This window comes from Dermochelys coriacea, chromosome 1 (assembly GCF_009764565.3).
Source record: "Dermochelys coriacea isolate rDerCor1 chromosome 1, rDerCor1.pri.v4, whole genome shotgun sequence".
Taxonomy (NCBI): Eukaryota; Metazoa; Chordata; order Testudines; family Dermochelyidae; genus Dermochelys; species Dermochelys coriacea.
The window spans coordinates 270,610,142-270,634,293 of NC_050068.2; the positions used below are offsets into that span (position 1 = coordinate 270,610,142).

Here is a 24,152-nt window from a genome sequence, read left to right on the forward strand (position 1 = left end):
ATATATTTTGATAGTATTAAAGTATAAATTAAATCAGAGGTGGGAGGGGTAGACACATGAGGTTCAATTAATATCAAATTGTTGTAGAAAATATACACTGTAAATCAGCCTGCACAGAAGTATGTTTGGACAGAAGACTGTGGAGCAACTAGGAATTTTTGAATTGTTTTAATAAAGCATTCATTTCCAGGAGGCAAATAATAACAAAACTATTCAAAACTTGTTTGTTTGAACCATGTGAAATGAAAAATATTATGCCTCAATCCCAATGTTGGTGGCACTGGGCATAACGCTAGGTAACTTGGGAGGATGGAAGACCACGAGTGTTGATGAAGCCCTCCTGCTCTAGACCTAGGCAAGCCAAAACTCCTCCATGGTAAACCTTCTGCAACCCTGAGGTTATGCAATGGCAAACAAACTAACATAATTACACACAAAAAAAGTGCTAGCCTAAACTGGTATCAGCCGGCTGTAAGAGCATGTCTGTGTCTGTAACCAGATACAGAAGGGGATGTTTAGCAATAGCCTCCATGAGATAGTAACTCAAGTATGACCAAATAAGAAAGGGCTTAAACAATGCAAATATAATTGGCTGCGCTATAGAACAGGGCAACAGGTGATTGGGTGCATATTCTTATGTAGCTGAGTGAAAAATAAGTATAAATTGTATGATGTAATCTGCATTTGGTGTGCAGGATTTGAGACAGTTCAGTCTCCCTGTGCCATATCTGAAGCTTCAAATAAACTCTCTGCTTCTCCACCCCGTTGTGATAATTGGCGCGACTCACACCGGGCAACAAACCCCCCCGTTGCTTGCCTTGGGCACTCTGTGCTGGCAACAGTTTTTGGCGCCCAACGTGGGGCTCGAGGTTGCTATTTAGCCTTGCCCAGACCCCTCCCGGCGGTTGACGGATTGCGGCAACAACCGACGCCCAGCGCGCACCGGTGAGTTCATTGGGGGCCTTGGAGGAGACACGATTTGATCGACCCCAGAGGGCACAACGGTGCAACGCGCTCATATAGTGGAGAAGCGACTGCGGGCGACGGTGTGGAACCAGTCCCTTGGATAAGGTAGGAACAGTGCAGTGGTCTGGACTTTCCCTGTTAAGACCTGGGGACGCCCAGTGTCGTCCAGGAACATGGGACAGGGACAGAGTATCACAGGCAGGGCGCAGTGCACACCCCTGGAATGCATTCTAGCAAACTGGAAAGTGTTTGGGTTGGATCTGATGACTAAAAGCAAATTAAGAAGGTTCTGTACAGTAGACTGGCCTCAATATCAGCTCGAGGACCAGGAAAGGTGGCCACCGGGAGGGTCAATTAATTATAACACGATCCTCCAATTACTCCTGTTCTGTCAGCGAATGGGTAAATGGAATGAACATCTGTATGCGCAATCGTTTATGACTTTACGAAATAGAACAGATATTTCACAAAGGTGTAATTTGACTCCGACAGGATCGGTAGTAAGTAATGTTAGTCCCCAGACCTCCCCTACAGTTGTAATGGCAGATTCAGTGTCCCCTTCGGCCCCAACGCCCCCACCATATAAAGACAGAGTGCCTCAGGTTCCAGAGATTGCCCCCTCGGTGGGATTCTATCCTTTGATTACCGAGACCGTTGTGGCCCGCTCAGGAGCGGAAGGGTGCCAGGCCTCTACCACGCAGGTTTACACCCATGTGCCTTTTAATCTGGTAGATTTAGCAGCCTTTAAGGTATAGGCTGGGGAATTCTCAATGAACCCAAGCCGGTTTATTTCAGTCTTTGAGGGGTGTCTAGCTAGCTACAAGTCAGATTGGGACGACTGTAATATCTTCCTGAGGATCTTGTTGTCTGAGGTGGAGCAGAATCAGGTTATCAAGGGCGGAGGCAAAGCAGAGGCACGAAAAGGATCCAACTAACGTCCCTGACGCCGCAGAGATGGTCCCCCAGTAGATCCCAGGTGGAACCCAAATGACCATTTGGGCTATACCCGTCTCACCTCCTATAAGGAGTTACTTTTGCATGGACTCCGACACTCGGCTGTCCGACACAACAATTGGGCAAAACCGTATAAAATAATACAAGAACCAAAAGAAAGTCCGGTCGCCTTTTTACAGCGCATTCGGGATGCCATTCAGCAAAATACTAACGCAAACCCCTATGACCAGGCAACCGAGGCAATTATAAAGGGTATTTTTACCAGCCAGGCAGCCCCCGACATTAAGAGAAAGTTGCAGAAAAAGGAAGACATGGGCATGACCATGGCACAAATTTTAGAGACCGCAAACCGAGCTTATAGTCTGAGAGAGGCAGAAAAGGAAAAAAAGCAAGTTAAAATGATGGTGGTGGCAGTACAGGCCGGCACAAAGGGAAGGCCACAAGATGGTGGAAGTGGACGGGGAGGAAGGGGCCGTGGACGCAGACATCTGGGCCCGCAGGAGAGATGACTGGGTCGCAACCAGGGTGCCTTATGCCGGTAGGAAGGACACTGGAAAAATGAATGCCCAGTGAAGAAATGTGCCCCTATGATGGCAGCAGAGGAACAGGAATAGGGGTGTCAGGGGTGACGGACCACCCTTTCCCCGGAACCCCAAGTAAAAATGCAGGTGGGAAGTTCGGAAATAGATTTTTTAGTGGACTCTGAAGCGGCACAAACTGCCATAAACCGACCTTTTCAGTTGCCGGTGGCAGATTCCCTTACCATGGTGGGCGCCACAGGCAAAGGCACCAAGTGCCCCGTGTATGCCCCAGCGGAATGTGCCTTGGAAAACTGAACTATATCCCACAAGCTACTTTACCTGCCCAAGTGCCCAATGCCTCTGCTGGGACGGGATCTGTTTTGTCGCCTAGGTGCCACCCTGCATTTTACTCAAGACAAAATAACCCTTATCTTACCCTCCAAGAATGCATGGATCATGACCCTTGCAGTTGAGCCCTCAGTTAGGCAAGCCCCAGAATGGAGCTAATGGGAGGACCAGGTGTACCCCCTAGTGTGGGCAGGAGGGGTCCCAGGGAAGGCCACCCATCAAACCCCCGTTAATGTTCAGCTCATGCCAGGGAAAGGCCCGGTGCAAGTCAAACAGTATCCAATCAACAGGGAAGCCAGGGAAGGTCTGCAGGAGACTATAGATCGGTTCCTAACGTACGGCATCCTTCGAGAATGCCAGTCAGCCTGGAACACTCCCATTCTGCCTGTACGAAAGCCTGATGGCATGTATCGACTGATGGCATGTATCACTTGAACTAAATGGGACAAATTCAGCTCTCATGTACACTCTTGCAACCATACTGACTTCAGTGGGATCACACAGCTACACATGAAAAACCCCACTTTTTGAAATGCCCTTTCCTAGTTGCCTAACTTGACAAACACGCCCAGCAGCTCACTCAGCAAAGTTCTATTTTTGGAGAATCACAGTATCTTTAATAGTTCACAGGAAATATTACAGAATGCACAGCGGCAGTCAAGAAATCAAACAGTACTTACAAATGCAAATCACGCACCCCAGAATTCAGAGAGTGTCAGAAAAACACCAAGCCATATTTATAAAGATGCAGCAAGCACCACACAACTTCGAGTGGCAGGGAAAGCCTCAGGCACGGCAGTAGTTATTATTCTCCAGCACACACAAGGGAATAGATGCCAGCAGGCAAAAAACAAAACAATACACTTTAAACTATAGAAGAGAGACACTCTCTCAAGACAGCGAGAGAGAACACTAATGTGGCTAACCGTAAAAAGGAATCTTTAAAGCTCCCACGAATGCATAGCTCCACATTGGGCTCCTGTAATAGCCCTGGTTGTCAGGTTGTTCAAACTCAGCAGAGAGCAACTCCACCTTGCCCCTCCATCCTGGTGGCAGCTTTTCTTCCTTTGCCTCACATATATAATGCTTATACAACATGCAGCTATAACCACTGGGATTTTTTCCTCGCTGAGATCTAATCTAGTGAATAAAACACCAGTAACCTTCAATCTACCAAAGAACATTCCACAGTCATTCTGCACCTACTGAGCCTGTAGTTAAATCTTTCCTTGGTGCTGTCAAGGTGGCCGGTGTATGGCTTCATGAAGCAGGGAAGCAAGGTATAGGCTAGGTCCCCCAGAATTACTACTGGCATTTCCACATCACCAAAGATAATCCACTGGTTAGGATAGAATATCCCTGCATTCAGCTCTCTCAGACGTTCTGTGTTCTTAAAGATGAGAGCATCATGTACCTTCTCTTACCAGTCTGCATTGATTTTAATGAAGCAGCCCTGGTGATCCACTAGTACTTGCATTATCATAGAAAAGTAGCCCTTTCTGTTGGTGTACTCACTAGTAAGGTAGGCTGGTGCCAATATAGGGATATGAGTTCCATTCATCACCTCGCCACAGTTCAGGAATTCTATATTTTAAAATTCATCCACTATTTCTTGCACATTGTCAAGAATCATAGTCCTGCATAGCCCCAGACACTTGCACAACAATGCCTCCACTGTGAATTTTCCAACTCCAAAATTATTTCTCACTGAACAGTAGCAATCTGGTATTCTAAGTTTTCAGAGAATGATCACCACACTCTTCTCTACTCTTGGTGCACCTCTCATTCTGGTGTCCCTGCACTGGAGGGCTGGAGCGAGCTCGGCACAGAGATCCAGGAACGTGGCCTTTTGCATCTTAAAGTTCTGTAGCCGCTGCTCATCATCCCATACCTGCATTATGATGCAATCCCACCAGTCAGTGCTCGTCTCTTGGGCCCAGAAGTGGTGCTCCACCGTCTGCAGCTGCTCATGAACACCAACAACAACCTGGAATTTTTCTTTTGCTATGTCCATCAACAAACTCTCCTCAGAGCCATCATCATCTTCCTCATCTTGGTTGTTGCAGTACTTCCTGAATGTCAGCATTCTGTATTTGCAACAGTCATGAGACTAGTGCTGAGTTCTGAGGGCTCCCTGCTTGTGTCAGAGACAGCAGAGACTAAAAGTACCACACAAGTTTGTGGCATTTTAAAAAAAAAGTTATAAAAATTACGGGATATGGAAGATACTATGGAATGGAGAAACTTGCATGCTGGGAACTTGACACCTAGCTTCCCAAAATGCCTGGCGAATCATTACTATCCCACAAAACATTGAGAAAATGTCCCAAAATCTCAGTGACTCAGGTGGGGGTGCATGGCCCACTGGGATACCTACTCGTGGTGCACCACACTGCACAAACACAAGCACTCCTGGTGAGTACACACAACACCAACACAAGCAGCCAAATATACTCTGAAACTTTGGCAACTGTACATCGACATAACTTGCAATGACTGAAGTTTTTAGTGTAGACGTGGCCTTAGCCCATAGTGTATAAATAATAAATTGGGAATCTAACAAATCCAGATTATTTTGGATCCACTGGGTACTTAGAAATGGCTACTGGTATCTGGCAGACAGTTAGCAGCTATCAGCATTCAGATTCAGAAAATTACTAGGGAGGGAAAGAGTTATGAATGAGGCGTGAGCAGGTGAGGGTATCTGGAGCTCAGTCATGATGGAGGCAGAGAGCTGGGACTGGATCAGTGGCACTGTACATGAGGGAGATGGGAGGACACAAATAAATTGATGAGAATGATTGGGAATCTTGAAGATGGGAGCAAGTTTAGAAGGACAGAATCTGGCAATGACTGAGAGCAGGTGGCAGATTTGACAGAGTCAAGGTGACATGGTCCAGTTTAAGTATTTGTAATTAATTTCATAATGAGATTTGCAAAATAAATGAATTTGTGTACGGACAGAAGCAGAATTGAGATTTGTCACATCTTTACCAGCAAGCAAAATATTTATTCTGTTAAAGATCCCTTTTCACAATGTGCATCACTTCATTCATAGATCGTGATGAGCAGTGTCTCTAGATGTACAGATTCATTACTGTATGATGAAGTCAATAAAGGACCTTCACCTAGTTTACCACTGTGTTAACCAAAAAGCCTTTTTGGTTTACTGTACTTCATCTCTTTATTGTCTTGCTGCAATATGATGGTTTCCTGGTGCAAAATCACAGCCCTTTCTGAAGAAATGGGGCCTGATTTCAAAAGTGCTGATCAACTCATTTCCCACTGAAGTCAAGAGGAGCTGCAAGTGAGCAGTATATTTGAAAATTAAGCTGCTCTTCAATAAGAAAAAGAACACAGATGTGCTGTATTTTTTTCCTATATGAAATGCATAAAAAACATTAGCACCTCCAATTGGATTCATTCCAACATACTTCAGTTAAGCACAGATTTACATGTGGAAATTAAATACAGATCCAGATGAAATGCTCTATTCTGTTATTAAAAGTTTTGACAGACTGAAGGGAAAGGAAGGGGAATGTATGCACTAGCCCTTATTTGATGAAAAAGTAGAAAAAACTTTTTTTTTGTTTCATGTATACAGATATGACAAGATGTACACATTTTCACATCAGAACATCACCATTTCAATCAATACTGATAATTTTATCACTTTAAAATCAGGAGATGATAATAAGTTTTATTCAAATAAAGGAAAAGTGTATCTAAGACAAACATTTATCATTAAGTAAAAGAGTAGATAAGGATAAATTATTGTACACAGAACAAGTTGTGCACTGCCCTTTTATCTGCTGACAACACCAAGTGTATTTCTGGCACATGATAAAGATGTACTACAGCGTATATTGTTTTTAGTGTATATGTAGAAACTTAAATAAAAACATTTGTTAAAAATACCTCCACCTCTTTTTCTAAAAATTCACTTTTCATCCTCAATTTGCAAAAACAAATCCATTAATATTGAAAAATTGTGTGGATGTTAAGTAGGTTGCATATTATGGTAATTTGGTTTCTTAAAAATGAAGATTTTCTCTCTCTCCAACAGATGGAAACTTTTGGTGATATCTCTCCCCTTCATATGCAGGAGATTTACAGACTAATAGCTTTCATCTGTAAACGTCACATATAGAAAATCTGAAACCTGAAAAGGTCAATAAGGGTAATATAAATAACAAAATAACATAAAAACATAGAAACAGTTATGCTGGGTTAGACCAATGGCCCATCTAGCCCAGTACTCTGTCTTCTGAGAGTGGCCCATCTCAAATGCTGCATGGGCAATGAACAGAACAGGGCAAATACTGAGTGATCCATTCCCTGTTGTCCAGTCACAACTTCTGGCAATCAAAGATTAAAGGACACCCAGAGCCTGGGGTTGCATCCCTGACCATCTTGGCTAATAGCCATTGACGTATCTATCCTCCATACTGATGGACCTATCCTCCATTAACAACATAGTTTTGGTGGAACATCTGTTCTGAGCCAGCAGAAGACAACTTGGATAAAACAAATTAAAAGATACTAGATTGCTTTCTATCAATATCCGCCTAGGCCTACACAGAAAAGTGGGTCTTCAACAGCAGTCTGTTAACATCAACGTAAAACAAACCGGATGGGATTAAAATGTACAGCAGTCTGCCAAACCTGCCCATGCAGCTTCAAACAGAGCAACATAACTAATGGCAAAAATGGGAGATGCTTAGAAACTTGTTCCCTACAGACCTAGAAGAAAATCTTCCTAATATTTTGCATAGAGAATCAGGTAAGAATTCTAATACAATGAACCCTAATACTGAAGGAGATTCAGGACTTTATTTATATTTTCACATACAAAATATGCCTAGCATTAAAAAGAGGGTCTCTGGATACCTGTTCACGATTTAATACAACAAATGTTTTTTTAAAACAGAAGAATTCACTCTTCTCACCAGTCCTACATAAATTTCACAGAGAGATCCTAAATATCCAGAGGTTAACACAGCCCCTGGAAGGCGTGGAGCCCCTTCTCATGTGACAGTAAACATGTAATCTATTTATAGCAAGAGGGATTCATAAGAATTCCCATATATCTGAAGACACACTTAGGGCTTGTCTACCCTTGAAACATACAGTGGCACAGCAGCATTGCTGCAGCTGAGCTGCTGTAGCATTTCAGTGCAGACATTACCTACGCCAATGGAAGGGGTTCTCCTGTTGGTGTAGGACGGTAATCCACCTCCCCAAGAGGTGGTATCCAGGTTGGCATAAGAATTTTTCTGTCACCCTAGCACGGACTACACGGGGGAGGGTAATGGTGGTTTGGCTATGTCTCTCAGGATGTGAATTTTTCACACCCCTAAGAGACATAGCTATACCAATATAAATTCCTAGGGTAGATCAGGCCTAAGTATATTCTGAATACAGCCCTGAATTATTAGAAATTAACATTTAATTATATGTTTTTGCCTAAAAGTCTAAACTACCAGACAATACCTTTTGCTTAAAGAACACCATCCACAGTGTGGATCCTTTGCAGATAAACATTCTTTACAGGAACCATATTTATTGCAGTTTGCAACCTGTATTCTTCTCACCTAAAAATACAGAAAGCAATAACTTATGCTGAACAGTACTAGCTCTGCTCAAAAAGGGCAAAAGGGGTAGGGGATCCAAAGATATTTTAATATTTATACTAATCAGCAAACTAACATCAGTACAAAGTTTGCCCTGAGTTTATTTCATGAACCTCATAAAATGAATGTTTATTCTTTGCCTTTAAAAAAATCTACAGCAAGCAAGTGATATACTTAAGAAAACAGATATCCACTGGATATCTATGGAGTTTCCTCATTAGATAACTCGTAAAGTAAGGTACATTTTAGTCTGGAAAACTAGCTATTAGGTTCTAACTTCTGAAAAATCCCATGCTACCATAAATGGATACAGGAGAAATATTCGAGTAGCATAGAGAATTATGTATAATAGAAAGGGATATGTTTATGATGAATCTTCTAGGTTAGCAGAGAATGGATTTTTGTCTCTTCCAAATAAAATTCTTAAATGGTGCAATGAATGTACATCCAAAAATGCATGTGCAAAAAATGCATCTGTGCATGTAAATAGATATTTGCATGTATGCATTGGGTAACTACACATGCAAACTGGTACAAATGCATGGAATTATGAAACATGCATACAAAATTCCATTTCAGTGTGCAAAAACAGGTTATTGTAGATACATGTATATTTGAAAATTTGTCTCTAATATTCCAATTAACCATTTTCAAAATGAAATAAATTTAAATGAAAACTATGAACATTATTTATAAATGCTAAACATTTTCCTGATTCAAAAGATTTGCTTATAAATTGTATTGCAGACATTAAGATTGTTTGTTTTGTTTATTGTGGTTTTGCTCAGACCCTTGATCAACTTGTATTCCAAATATATACAATGGAATCCAATTTATTTGAAGGTCTCTGAAATAATTAGGGGTTCAGATCATTAGGGGAATTTACTAACAAACTGAAAAGTCTGTACTCAGGATCAGAAGTCTCCTTTTATGAAAGATCTTGCTAAGCCCCTAAGCAAGGTTTTGGAGAGGTATTTATTCCTAAATGTTTCTCCATAGTAATTTGCTCTTCCAACAAGACTAAAGAACATCAAGTTCTTTCTTCTAAAGATCTATACCTATTTTTAGAACAGTAAACTTTTGCACTTTGAGATTCTCCATCCTTGAAAGTCAAGAGGTGTCTATAACAATTTGTAATCATTCTGCTAGATTTTAGGGTAAAAATATGATTTTCACTGGCACTGAAGAGACTTAATCTTAAGGAAAGGCATAAAGGTCATGGGTGAAATCCTGCCCCACCAAAATGAATGGCAGTTTTCCATTGTCTTCAATAAGGCCAGGATTTCAAACTCATATCTTGAGTTAACATAATTCAATAGTATAGACTGCAAAGCCTGCTACCAAACTCCGCACATTATAGAGAACTAGTCCGCTGGCTCAGAGCTTTGTTCCCACAGAGTTAATGAGACCTGTTCATCAGCAGGTCTTCTATGCAGCTTGAGTTCAATCCTGACTGGTTCCAAACACTCTAGTCTCGATCCAGCAAAACACTTAACCACATGCTTAACTTTAATCATATGAGTACTCCCTCAATGGGAGCACATAAAAGTCAGCCTATTATGAGCTCTGCAGGTCTAAAAGCCAAACTTTGGGGGATGCAGCCAAGCTTTGGTTAACTGCAGTTTGATGATTACGGTTTGATTGTAATTCAAATGAAAAGCTCTACTTATACAATGACAGAAAACTTATTAAAGTCTTCAAGATAGCAGTTAATCATTTAATCATTTTATCTAGTATTGTACCAACCTCGTTAGCAAATGACAGATATATGTAGTCACTATCCACTGGGTCAAGTACAAGTTTGGGGAAAACGGAAGATTCTTCTTCAATTTCATACAAAATTTCAGGGCAGTTTGGTTCCATGTTGTCGTTAAGAATAGCCTAAAAACATGAGATGTAAAATTATCAACTAAACCCCTTGATTAACAAGAAGACAGTTAATATTTTAATCATAAATCCTTTCCATGCTCCGACAGTGGCTACATCATTAGACCACTTAGAAGACTTATTGTGACCTGATTTCTTTAGAAATGTGTCTGGTTCTCATAATGCAGAAAGTTGGAGGACAAGAACAGCAGATCATGTCTTCTGTAGCATAGAAACTAGATATATTTTGTACTGAATCTGGATCTTGGAGTAGGGTAGGTAATGTAATTTTTATCAGTATTAAGTCACTAACTGACATCAACATCAAACGAGGAGGAAGAGAGAGCTATACCCATACTATATGAAGTGTGTAACAATTTCTATCGGTAGAGTGGAGGGTGAAGGGGTCCACAATATGAACTAAGGTCTAAGATGTAGACCAGTGGTTCCCAAACTTTTCATATCGGGCCACTCCTTACCCCTGCCCATGCTCGGGAGACATGGTCGGGAAACTGGGGCTCGGTCGTGGCTCCCGGGGGAAGGAGGGCGCAGATAGGGATAAAGGTGTCAAGGCTGGGGCCAGAGTTGCAGCTGGGATGGGAGACAGGGCCGGGAGCAGAGCTGTGGCCAGGCAGCAGTTGGGGCTGGCAGCAGGGGCCACATGCAGAGTTGTGGCCAGGCCAGGGACCGAGGCTGAGGGCAGAACCAGGGGGAGACTCTCAGCCAGCAGCCAGGACTGCAGCTGGCAGTGGGGCCAGAGCAGAGTGGGGCCAGGGCTGAGTGGTCCTGCCGTGCCCCCCTGAATGTTCCGCCACACCTCTGTAGTGGGGTGCACCCCACAGTTTGGGGACCACTAACGTAGACAGATCTTATGCCTTTTTCTTCTCTCAGAAGATGGAGAGTGGCCCCTACCCTGCTTCATGGCAGAGATTCAGCCCCCTAAATCCATGGGTACTCCCACAGGCAAAGACTATGTGAGTAGAGGCTCCATGCTTCTACACTGCCACCCAAATCCCAATACTCCCTGCAGCCCCTTGACAGTACAGCTCTTGTGTGAGTAATACTGTAAGGGACTTGGCTCCTTGGACCTCTACTTCCCAGGACCACTCATCAAGGAGGAGTTTCCACAGCATGAAAAGGAACCTACACAAGTTACTGCTGACTCTGTCTCCAATAATAGGAGTTGTTTTGCCCTGGAGCTTTTGGGGTTGATGAGAGGATGCTTGTGAGTTGCTATTCCTCTTCCATATCTCACCCAACCCAAATCCACAGGTTTCTACACCTCTCCTCTCACAAAAGTAAAAGGAGTAGGGGATCCAAAGATATTTTAATGTTTATATTAATCAGCAAACTAACATCAGTACAAAATTTGCCCTGAGTTTATTTCTTATTTCCACAAACAAGGCTAAGCAATGGAGACGTGTTCATGGTCTCCACTGAGCTACAGAAACATGAAAGCATTCAGTTTTATTTAATTATCAAAAATTGGTTTCCAGCTCCCTGGAAACAAACAGGAGAAAGTTTTTCATGGTATATTTTACTCTACTCCAGCTGTCTGCTTACTAAAAACAGAAAGAGTCAGTGTAGACAGGAAATGCACTGTTACAGAACACTGGGGAAAAAAAATCTAAAATAAAAGAGAGTTGCCTCCTGGGTTTGACAGTGAGATAGGAGGCCTTTCATTTCTGTTTTTGACTCAAAACAGGCAAAGGTCAACTGCTCAGCAGCCTTAGTAAAGTGAGCCTGGTCTTGGTTCCTAATGGACAGATAACCACAAGACACAGAAAAGTTGTTTTTTAAAAACAGCTAGAGAAATCTAATAATATTTGGTCTCCACTGGTAAACACAGACTAACTAAATGTGGTACAAACAATAAATTAAGGACTATAGGTATTATTTAATTAGTGAACTATATTTGCGGATTTTAAGCAGGACATATAATCTCATCTGGATGTTATTTTGTTCTCTGTGTTCCTCTGTCACCAAGGGACTGTAAACCAATAATTGCACATTTGAATATTTAAAAAGTGAAAGTAACAATACTGCAGTTCTTTAAAATGCAAACAAAACAGAATAGAGAGATATCCAGGTGATGATGTTAGTATACAATATAATATATACAATGGAACAAAGGAAACATTTACTCATTAAAACACATTGATTAGGAAAAATATCCCACATTCCACTAACCTTCAGTAACTGTCCATCTCTTGTTCCCAAAAACAAAACTGTCTTGTTCAAAACTACAGTAGCATAAACAGCTGATAAATCAGAGTGAATCAAGGTGGGTGACTTTTTGACCGGTGATAACAGTTTTTGCTGAAAATCAGACAAGAGAAGAACATGTGACAAAATTATTCAACAATACTGTAAAATGCAATTAAAAAAAAAAGAAGAAGAATTCCTGGGAAGCCGCTCAGTGCCCTCCCCTTATGGACCACAATTTTGGAGATATTTCTATTCTCAACAGGGTGTCAACACAATATACTCTTGGAAATGTACAGAGAGATGTGACAATCCTTTTGTCAATCTGGCCTGTTTAGCTATGCAAATATAAATACTAAATAATTACTAACATAAATGGGGAGGGAAAGAAAGAATCAAAGCAGATACAGCCATTTGTTCCTTGATTCGTTGTGGATATCTATCCAGATATGAAGCCTGTTATTGGTACTACTTCTCTGGCTAATTGTCTACATGTCCACCCCCACTGTACCATATTGCAAAGCCGCTCTGCTGTTTTAAAGTCTATAATGTCCAGATCTACTACGAATTACTGGCTCCCACTCCATGTAATCCTCAGTGTACCTTCATCTGGGTCCTTGGAACCCTGCTTCAGACCTGAAATATTTTCATAGCCTCTTTTAATGAATGCAGTTACCCAGGATACAGCAGGTATAGGTTCAAACAAATAGGTGGTGTTGTTTTTTCTCTTGACAGAAAATGAAGTGCTTCACCCTTCCTTTTTTGGTTTCCTGCTTTGCAGTAAAGGAAGCTGAATCTTATAGAACATATTGCTAGACCATAAGAACTAGAAAGTGCCATACAATTCGTGACGTTGTAGGCATTAAATATAGTTTATTCCCTTGCTTTCCCCTCCATCATAACTCTGTTCCAAATGAAATTAAAGTTTCTGTATTTAATTTAGACCCAGTAACAGTCTTCATGATAAAAATATAAGTAAATACTATAACAAAAATTAAAAAACTCTGTGAAGATGTAACTATGATATAATATTATTATAGACATATTTTAATAACAAATTAATTATTTTATTAACAGCCTGGGCCAAAATACTGGTGTAAGATTTACACTACAGAGACAAAAAAGTGTTTGACCCACTATGTCTAAACAAAACGTATCTGTGGGAATTTCAATTCCAAGCATCACCCACAATTCTTTGTTGAAGCTGAGTTGTAAAACTATATTAAATTATGGAAATGCCTGGGCAACTCCAGCATAAGAAAACGTAGGGCAATATCTCTTTAGAAAATTATTTTTATATCATCATGCAAAAAATGTACAATTTATTATTAATCGTATTATATAGGACCCTCCAAAGACCCTAACCAAGATGAGGGCTCCATTGTGCTACATATTTTAGAAACACATAGTCAGAGACATGCCCTACCTGAAATGGCTTACAATCTAAAACCACAAATCTGGACATTGTTCCTCACAGGCAGATCCCTACACCTGTATGGAGCTTCATCAAAGTCAGGAACCTAACTAGCTCCCTTGGAAGATCTGGTCATAGACAAAGGATGGGAGACGGGAAGCATTATCCTCCCCATGTTACAACTGGGGATTTTAGAAAAATGACACAACTTCCCACGTTCACAGAGTGAACCTGTGACAGAGCACGCCAAGTCCAGTGACAAGGCCATCATCCAATGGAAAGAGAATATTTTTCTGCAATGTAAATCCACACTCAATTAAAATATTTTCCTGTAACTTAAATGAGTTACTTTGAATTAGTTTGTAGAAAGCACATTTGAAAAAAAACAACAACTTGATTAACTTTGATTATTTAAAAAATATATATCTTTTTTCAAGGGATTGGAAAACACAGAGATTGTGATGTATCAGTACAGAAATGTAAAGTACTCAGTTTAGGCATGAGACTTCTGTACAATGGTGCTCTGTTTTAAAAAAGGAAATCATGATTGCAAGCATTTTAAGAAAAAAAAGTTAATTGACCTTTCATTTTTTTAGCAGATCAGAGGATGGCAAACTTGAACAATTAGCCCATACAGTGAATTTTAGTTAAGGTTGAGGAGCAAGGTGGTCACCAAGATTGGATTTCTGGGACCATCATGATTTTTTCAGGGAATGTTGTGCAGGAGTCAGGGGTGAAAGTAAGGTGGTACGGGCTGGTAGGGCATACTGGTAAAAAGTGGCTGTCGGTACCGGCCCGTACCGCTGACTTTAAAGCGCTGCCGCGGCAGCACTTTAAGGATCCTGCTTAAAGCACTCTCATGGCGGCGCGTTAACGTCGCTGCCCCTTTTGTGCCCCCCCCCATTGGTGGCCTTGCTGGGTCCCTGTGGCAGGGCCACCGATGAGGGGACGTAAAACGGGCAGTGACGTTAACGCGCTGCCACTGATGGGGGGGAGTGGGCAAACGAAGTAGCTGCCCCAAGCCCTTTAAATCGCCACTGAAGCCCCAGGCGGTACGGGCCAGGCAGCGCAGATGGGCTGGCTGGGGGACGCTGACCCCCCCGCTCCTTCTGGGGGAGGCACGGGGGGCAGAGCTGGCCCTGTACCAGTAAGAGCTTAATTTTACTTTCACCCCTGGCAGGAGTGAAAGGAAGACAAGCTACTCAAGGTGTCTTGCAGAAGCTGCACAGTTAGACCCTGGAAGGAAGGAGGAACCACCTAGACATTGAAACACTATGGTGACTGAGTTTTATTTTAACTTATATACTAGTAGATGAGCAGTGCCATTCTTTAGCATCCTCTCTTTCTCACTGAAGAAGCAACCCTAACAAGTTTGAGAAACATCACCCCAATTCTCCTTGCTAGATGGAGGGGCACTATAACATTAAGCTTACATGGATGGTGAAAGGGGGAACTGGTTTGGTGGGCCATCAAAACAAAAAAATTGCCTTAACTCTTTTACAACCTATTTCCTATCTTGTCCCCTCCCTTTGGGGAGCAGCTGCTGTTCCTTTCATCCTTCTTTCACATGCATTTAGTTTTTTAACCAACCCTTTTACTTATCCCACTGTGACTAAATGAGTTATAGCAGTGCAGTGTCTTCCCAGGCTTTTCCTTTCATAAGTAAAACCAATCTTGATTCAGCCCTAAAAATGTATTTACAGTTGGAGCTTCCTCTGTGCTTCATTAGTCATACTTCTCCTTCCTTCTGTATTCCTGTATTCCAGAACACTTCTGTGACATAGGGTCAGAAAGGGTTACACAACTAGCAGGCTAACTGACGCAGATTCAACATATTAGTAGATAATGATTGTGTTTGAGGTTGACCGTGTAACCAAACGGTTCCTGTCTATCGCTGTATTCTGTTCATTCAGAGATCAAAAGGAGATGTTAATATTTAGGTAAACTGTGAATGTTGTAATATCATTGACTTTATTTCTCTTTGAAGTTTGTGGAAACTACCTGTAAATGGCGGGAGCTGGGCAATTGCCTTTTATTAATCTATGCAGCTAATCACTGGTGGTTCTTAGGACATAGGATGTTCCTTCAAAGCCACTATTGTTCACCAAGGACTGCATGCTGTCAAGAGGCTGCTAGATAACTATAAAAAGAACTCTAGGGCCCTGATCCTATCATCTCACATCTGCTTAAACTTCATCAGGGGAAGTTTGAATTGCAAGACTGAAGTTCCCAGCTCCAAACTGGGTCACCCTGACATTGGACTATAATTTATAGAACTAATTCTGAAATAACTTTTTACAACTCTGAAGCTCACCATCTCTACTATGAACTGACCATAGAACTTTATTCATATCTGTATGTATAATGATCTTTTAAACAGTACTCACTCTCATTCCTTTTTTAATAGATTTTAGTTTAGTTATAAGAATTGGCTGTAAGTATGTATTTGGGTAAGATCTGAAATATTCATTGACCTGATAGCACTTTTTATATATGACAAACAAGGTGTTCAGTAATCCTTATCATATTTGACTTGGCTGTCTGGGTGGGAAGCTCAAGGCTGGGTTGCTTTAAGGGAACTGTATTTCTGGATTCTGGGTAACCAGTAAGGTATTGTAGAAGCTTTTCTGTTGCTGACTCGGTGAATCTAAGTATTAGAATAACCATCAGTTTTGGGGATTGTCTGCCCCATTCTTTGCAGTTTGCCCTAATTGAGCAATCTCAGTGTGGCCCACCCAGGGGCCCCGGTCACAACTTCCAAGATCCATAAAAACACAAGAAATGTACCAAGAAAAGACCATCATGTCCAAAATGATTGCTCTTTTCAGTTCTCAAATCCCACTTTTCTGCTTTATTCTACACTCCTCAATCTCCTTCAATTTCAAAAACAAACCCAGATGTCTCCTGGATTAATATAGACTGTGTTACAACCACCTCATCTTCTAATGTATCCTGTTTATGACCCTTTGCATGAAATTACTTATACATGTTCTATAATTTACATCTAGATTTCTTCCACCTTGAGCACAGCTGTGACTGCTAAATTCATGTTTCTATGTTCTGTCTTGATTTTATTTAAATGTTTTAGAGTGCAGGCTCCTTGGGGAAAGGGCTGTGTTTTCCTGTTTGTACAGCTCCGAACTTACTGCAGCTGCTCACTAAGTAAAGATACAAAGCCAGATCCTTAGCTGGTGTAAATGGACACAGCTTTACTAACTTCACTGGAACTGCACTTATTTACACCAACTGAGGATCTGGCCCATAACTCTTAATTCCTTTTTGGCCCTGCCATGTGTAGAAAAATAGGCCCTATTTTATTTTTGCAATATATCAAGCAGGTAGTAAGTAGACTCTCTCCTTTAGTATGTTCATTCCCTTGCAATAATTAGTTAGCAACTACTTTCCACCTAGGACAGTCACAGATAAATCTCAGAATAGAGTTTCTTGCCTAAGCTAAATTGATTCAGATAATTCATCTAGAATATTCATAGCTGAGACTGTAAAATCTCTCTAAAGTATTGCTACCATGCAGATTCCCTCAAAATAACATGAAATGCAGCAATCTGATCAGGACACAGAGCATATGAGAAATGTGTAGCAAATATTTGCACAATGGCATAACTTTGTTTTTTATTGAATATAGATTTTGGAACTGTGTTCTCCCCTGCTAACTTAACCATCCTCTGATCGACACATGATTCCAAGGAAGCTAATCTCTTCTTCAACAACTCCCTAACTGTCTCTCAAAAGTTTCAAGCAAAAATACTTGGTCAAGCCAGATTACTCAAGGCAACTCTTAGTTAGGAACTGATTATCAGAGAATTTACAAGATTCCTGTGGCTTAATTCCCCATACTGAACAGAGACATTTTTAGAACTCATTCCTGTTGGACACAAAGATTTAATCAGTAATTACCTATGACAATCTCAAGTGACATATACTGGCTATGGAAGCCTATACTCTTGTCACAGCAAACGTAACACTAATGGTCTGGCAATGTACTTTGGATGACTGGACTACTGTAAAATTAATTACACTAAACAGTATTTTGAAAGCCTTAAATCTTTTCTTAAAAGAGTTTGACTCCTTGAGGGCCAGTTATAACAAAATTTAAATACTTCGTGTCTGTATATTAATGGACCAAATTCTCTGCTGGGGTAATTGGGTCCAGCTCTATTGACTTCCATACTTTGACTTCAACAGAGCTGTGCCAATTTACACCAGCTAAGAATCTGGCCCAAGGTTTTTAATCGTGCTTGATGAATAAAGGGCCACACACTACACAATCTACCTACTCATTTCTTATGAATATATGGGTAAAAGTACCAAGATCATATTGTTACAACTCTTCAGTGATATGACATAACAGAGAGCAGACCAGCAAAAAGCTCTTTTCTTTCAGTAGCCATTTAGATCTTAATATTTCATAACAGAAGCATCTTAATGTAGCAAATGCTCCTCTTCACGATGTGGACACATGCCTAACTCAGAATTTTCCCTATAACACTGCTGAGTCTTTTTGTTTTGCAATTGCTGACCTCAGTTACAGGTTCTTAAATGTGAGGAGATAATGTTCTAAACCACTCTCTCTATTTACAGAGTCATGTATGCTAATCTACGATGCACAAAATCCTAATCTCTCGGCAGGGTGTGATATTCCAGTAGTTCCTACAGGGCAGGCCCAAAGCCAATTGAAAGGAAAGACTCCCATTGACTTCAAAGGCAATTGGAACAGGTATTCCTCATGTATTTTAGCCATGGAGCTTCCATTTCAGAATTGCAGGCATCCAAAAAATGGTCACTGGTACACAGCCAAATTTCTGAAAACAAAGTCAGATTGAATTTGGTGATTTCTCATTGGGAAAAGCAGCCATTAATTTGAGCAGAAAATGTGCTCATCTGCACGTAATTTCTATTGCAGTGTCCATTACAACATATATTTCAGCTGTACTTACAATTTGATATACCCAAAATTAAGGCAAGAGAAATTTGGATCAGAAAAAAGCAAGGAGAACAAAATAATTACAAAACTATACAATTTTGTTTGAGGTATAGTTCTGTCCCCTCGCTCACCTCAATTCTAATTTTGGGTCATGAGTTGCTGGGAGTGCCACATCATATAGCTATAAATTGTGTATATATTGTATATTGCTATAAATGTAGCAACCTAGGACAAAATGCTATGTGCAAACCCCACTGTATGAAATCATAGCATAATTGGTCCAGTCTCATAAGCAAAAATGCAACACATGGCCTAGTGATCACTGGAGTTATATGTTTTGAAATAAAGTTGGTGGAGACAGATTTTAAACGTACTTGTTTGGAATGCTACACTTAAATCCATTGCTAAAACAAAAGCACAAGTTCTGTTTGACCACAGTAGCAATATTGTCTCAAATCACACACACACCCGCCCCCCCGGGTTTCAATCCAGTAAAGTATTAACATTTATGCTTAATTTTAAACATGAGTAGTTCCTTTCAAGTCAACAGGATTATTGGTGTGCTTAAAGTTAAGCACATGCTTAAGTGTTTTGCTAAATCAGGGCCAGAGTGCTCAGTACCTTTCAGGATGAAGTTTATAGTGGAATCTCTAAACCATTGTCCCATGAAATGCAGGAATACAGATGATCCAGTACACATATACCCTTAGCAATACAGACCCTTTGCATGTCACTCAGAACCACAATGCAGAGGCAACATTCATGAAGTGCAAGCAGCAGTTGAATGTGGACATATAGGAGATTCCCACACAAATCAGTCAAAAAACCAGTGCTGTCACAAAGTTGTGGCATGTCACCGTATGCTCTTGCTGAGGGCTGCATACCCAAGATCAAAATGTAGCATCCTGAACCTTGCAGAGAGCCAACATGATGGATCTATGTACACTAGCCTGGACCATACCACACATCAAGAGGACCAGGATTTGCAATATTTTTTTAAAAGGGTATTTTTTTTAAGGGTTGCTGGCAAAAGGCAGGGTTATGTTCAGAGGAGTCCACCAGCCACAAGATTTGCTCAGAGCTCCGAATCAAGGCAGTGGTAATAATACAACATATTCGTGTTGTCATGACTGTAGCCAGATAACAATCCTATCTTTAAAAGAGCTGGGATGTAAAGCATACACATCGCCAACTACCTGCTGCATGTCTACACATTTTTTATGATGAACAGTTGATGTTCTGGGATACATGGTGCTCCTTTGTGCCCAAAAGCCCTATCGATTTCTACAGGGATTTTTTTTTTTAAGTTTTACATATTGAATGACAAGTTTTCCATTATTTTTCTGAAGATTTTGAACGTATGCACGCTTTTGATTCAATATGGCATCACATTATGCAAGTGAACCACCTTGCACTTTTTTGAGGGAAGAGGACAGAAGAATGCAAGTAGAAATATCTGGAAGATGAAGCATGCATGCATGAAGTGAGCACACGTGTGTTGTGTTTACCTTCCTATCCTTTTGTGCTTGCAAAATGACTTTTTAAAATGGAATTGCATTTGTTTCTGTCTTTCCTGCAAATATGGATAATGAACAATGAATTATCAATAGGGCTGTTGATTAATCGCAGTTAATTTACGCAATTAAGTAAAAAAAATTAACCACAATTTAAAAAATTGATTGTGATTAATTACCGTTTTAACTGTACTGTTAAACAATAGAATACCAATTGAATTTTATTAAATATTTTTGGATATTTTTATACATTTTCAAATATATAGATTTCAATTACAACATAGAGTACGAAGTGTGCAGTGCTCACTTTATATTATTTTTTATTACAAATATTCACACTGTAAAAATGATAAACCAAAGAAATAGTATTTTTCAATTCACCTCATATAAGTACTATAGTGCAATCTCTTTGTCGTGAAAGTGCAATTTACAAATGTAGATTTTTTTTGTTACGTAACTTCACTCAAAAACAAAACAAAGTCCACTCAGTCCTACTTTTTGTTCAGCCAGTCACTAAGACAAACAAGTTGGTTTACATTTACAGGAGACAATGTTGCCCTCTTCTTATTAACAATGTCACCAGAAGGTAAGAACAGGCATTTGCACGGCACTTTTGTAGTCAGCATTGCAAGGTATTTACTTGCCAGATATGCTAAACATTCGTATGCCCCTTCATGCTTCAGCCATCATTCCAGAGGACATGCTTCCAGAGGACGTGTTGATGACGCTCGTTAAAAAAATAATGCTTTAATTAAATTTGTGACTGAACTCCTTGGGGGAGAATTGTATGTCCCCTGCTCTGTTTTACCCACATTCTGCCATATATTTCATTTTATAGCAGTCTTGAATAATGACCCAGCACATGTTGTTCATTTTAAGAATACTTTCACTGGAGATTTCACAAAACACAAAGAAGGTACCAACGTGAGATTTCTAAAGCTAGCTACAGCACTCAACCCAACGTTTAAGAATCTGAAGTGCCTTCCAAAATCTGAGAGGGACGAAGTGTAGAGCATGCTTTCAGAAGTCTTAAAAGAGCAACACTCCAATGCAGAAACTACAGAACCCAAACCACCAAAAAAGAAAATCAACCTTGTGCTGGTGGCATCTGACTCAGATAATGAAGATGAACATGTGTCGATCAGTACTGCTTCGGATTCTTATTGAGCAGAACCCATCATCATCATGGACACATGTCCCCTGAAATGGTAGTTGAAGCATGAAAGGACATATGAATCTTTAGCACGTAAATATCTTGCAATTCTGGCTACAACCGTGCCATGAGAATGCCTGTTCTCACTGTCAGGTGATATTGTAAACAAGGACCGGGCAGTATTATCTCCTGCAAATGTAAACAAACTTGTTTGTCTGAGTGATTGGCTTAACAAGAAGTAGGACTGAGTGGACGTGCAGGCTCTAAAATTTTACATTATTTTATTTTTGAATGCAGTTTTTTTGTACATAATTCTACATTTGTAAGTTCAACTTTCATGATAAAGAGATTGCACTACGGTACTTGTGTTAGATGAATTGAAAAATACTATTTTTGTTGTTTTTTTACAATGCAAATTACTTGTAATCAAAAATAAATATAAAGTGAGCATTGTACACTGTATTTTGTATTGTAATTTAAATCAATATATTTGAAAACATCCAAAAATATTTAAATAAATGGTATTCTATTATTGTTTAACAGTGCGATTAATCACAATTAATGTTTTAAATCACACAATTAATCATTTTTTTTATTGCTTGACAGCCCTAATTATAATAAAGGTAATATCATGCCTCCTTTGCATTGGCTTCATTAGACAATTAGGTCATGGAATAACACAACACTCAGAAGTCACTATCTAACACAATGTTAAACATGACTTTACTGCCAATGTAGGCAGGAACCAATGAAGTTTAACATTGTGTCAGCTGGTCTTGATTAACTCTAGAGGTCCAGTTAGTGACATGTTAAACATAGCAATCCCTGTCTATACTGACAGCAAAGCTGTGTTTAGCATCATGTTAATTAACCCAACTCCTCATGGTCATATTCTAACACAACCTAATTTTCCAATAAAGATAAGCCTTTTGAAAGATTGGAGTTATTGCTGTAATAATGGGACTATGCTTGTAGTCTAAGACAGAACTGTTCTTAAAATAACGAATGTTGGTCTTCCATATTTAGATACTTAGATACCATGCTGATGACAGCCATCTAAATAGATGGTAGTATTTGTACTCCTTAGACCCATTTCCTTAAAAGTCTCAAAAAACAATTCTCTAGAATTTCTGATATGTGAGCTGTGCAAAATACTTATTTTGGGTTTTTTGTCTGGATTGCTATTGGAAGTTTATTATTCACTTTTGCCATGGATGACAGTCTGATAAAACACCTTAGTCTGCCAGTAAAGAAATCATGTAAGCACTTACAATGAAAGAACCAGCATCCAAAATCCAATTTCTAAATAACCATTGTTTGGGAAGGAGAGACTTTTTGTTAACTCCTTTCATTCAATTTACCATCAGTAACCACAGCAATCAAAGTGACTGAAACCTAAAAACAGAGGGTCAAATCCTGGCTCCATAGAAATCAATGGGAGTTTTGCCACTGATTTCTATATGGCCAGGATTTCACACACCTAATCTTATGATTCCATGTGGAAAGGGACAGATATTTAATCTTATTTGATGCGACTAACTAGTTTTAATATATTTTACATTTATATTGCAGCTTTTATTTGGGACGATCTCAAGAGTGCTTCCCTAACTGTGGTTAGGGAAGCAACCTCTTCTCATGAAGCTTCCAAAATACTCCATCCATTACTGGACAAGGCTGTCCCAATCTAGAAGGGGCAGCGGGTTAAACTGCAGAATGCTTGGGTGTTGGAGGGTCTGCCAGAGACCAGGGCTCTCTTGACAGATCACGTTCTTGTCTTTTTTGTTGTTGTTTCTTTTGCCTTTCCTCACTTTCAGGTGACATTGTAAATAAGAAGCTGGCAGCAGTATCTCCCCTCAATGTAAACAAACTTGTTTGTCTTAGCGATTGGCAGAACAAGAAGTAGGACTGAGTGGACTTGTAGGCTCTAAAGTTTTACACTATTTTGTTTTTGAGTGCAGTCATGTAACCAAAAAAAAAAAAAATCTGCATTTTTAAGTTACATTTTCAAGATAAAGCGATTGCACTTCAGTACTTGTATGAGGTGAATTGAAAAATACTATTTCTTTTGTCATTTTACAGTGCATATATTTGCAATCAAAAACAATATAAAGTGAGCAGTGTACACTTTGTATTCTGTGTTGTAACTGAAATGTAGAAAAACATCCAAAATATTGAATACGTTTCCATTAGTATTCTATTGTTATAAGTATGATTAATCAATTAATTTGGTTGAGTTAAGCGTGTGGGTTAAGTGTGACTGAAAGCCCTAATATTTAGTATTCCTTATTATTATTTATATAGCCCCAGAGATGTGCACGGTGCACTACGGAGTGGAGGGGAGGAAGCACGCCTAGATGGCAAGAGGACGTAGGAGGCTGAGTGTGGGGGATTTGAAGCAAGGTCTCCTAAACTGCAATCCTAGCTCGACCCCTCATTTGAGCTGTAACCGTGAACACGTCCGTCTTCCCACATCTGCAGAGGGGAATGACAGTATCTACCTCCAGGATCAGCGAGCGCAAGGGTTTTAAAATATAAAACTCTCTCTAAGCCTTCTGGGGAGCCAGGTCCCGGGGTGCCGGCTGCGGACCAGAAGTCCCCTGAAACCCAAGGGCTCCCGGGGGCGTGGGGGCTTTTGC

At 40.2% G+C, this 24,152-nt stretch overlaps 1 protein-coding gene and 1 long non-coding RNA gene across 2 annotated transcripts in view; one reads left to right on the forward strand and one right to left on the reverse strand.

Moving 5' to 3' along the window:
* Positions 1–24,152, reverse strand: part of PLXNC1 (plexin C1) — a 99,657-nt gene that overhangs the window by 73,942 nt on the left and 1,563 nt on the right. The window contains exons 2-4 of the mRNA XM_038403703.2: positions 12,479–12,607; positions 10,169–10,303; positions 8,283–8,383 (exon numbers count right to left, since the gene is read on the reverse strand). Coding sequence (XP_038259631.1) covers positions 8,283–8,383; positions 10,169–10,303; positions 12,479–12,607 — 365 coding nt within the window. The remainder of the gene's footprint in view (positions 1–8,282; positions 8,384–10,168; positions 10,304–12,478; positions 12,608–24,152) is intronic.
* On the forward strand, positions 2,326–5,463 carry LOC122455753. The gene is made up of 3 exons (XR_006274209.1): positions 2,326–3,093; positions 4,192–4,199; positions 5,451–5,463. It is a non-coding gene; the product is annotated as an uncharacterized LOC122455753 (long non-coding RNA).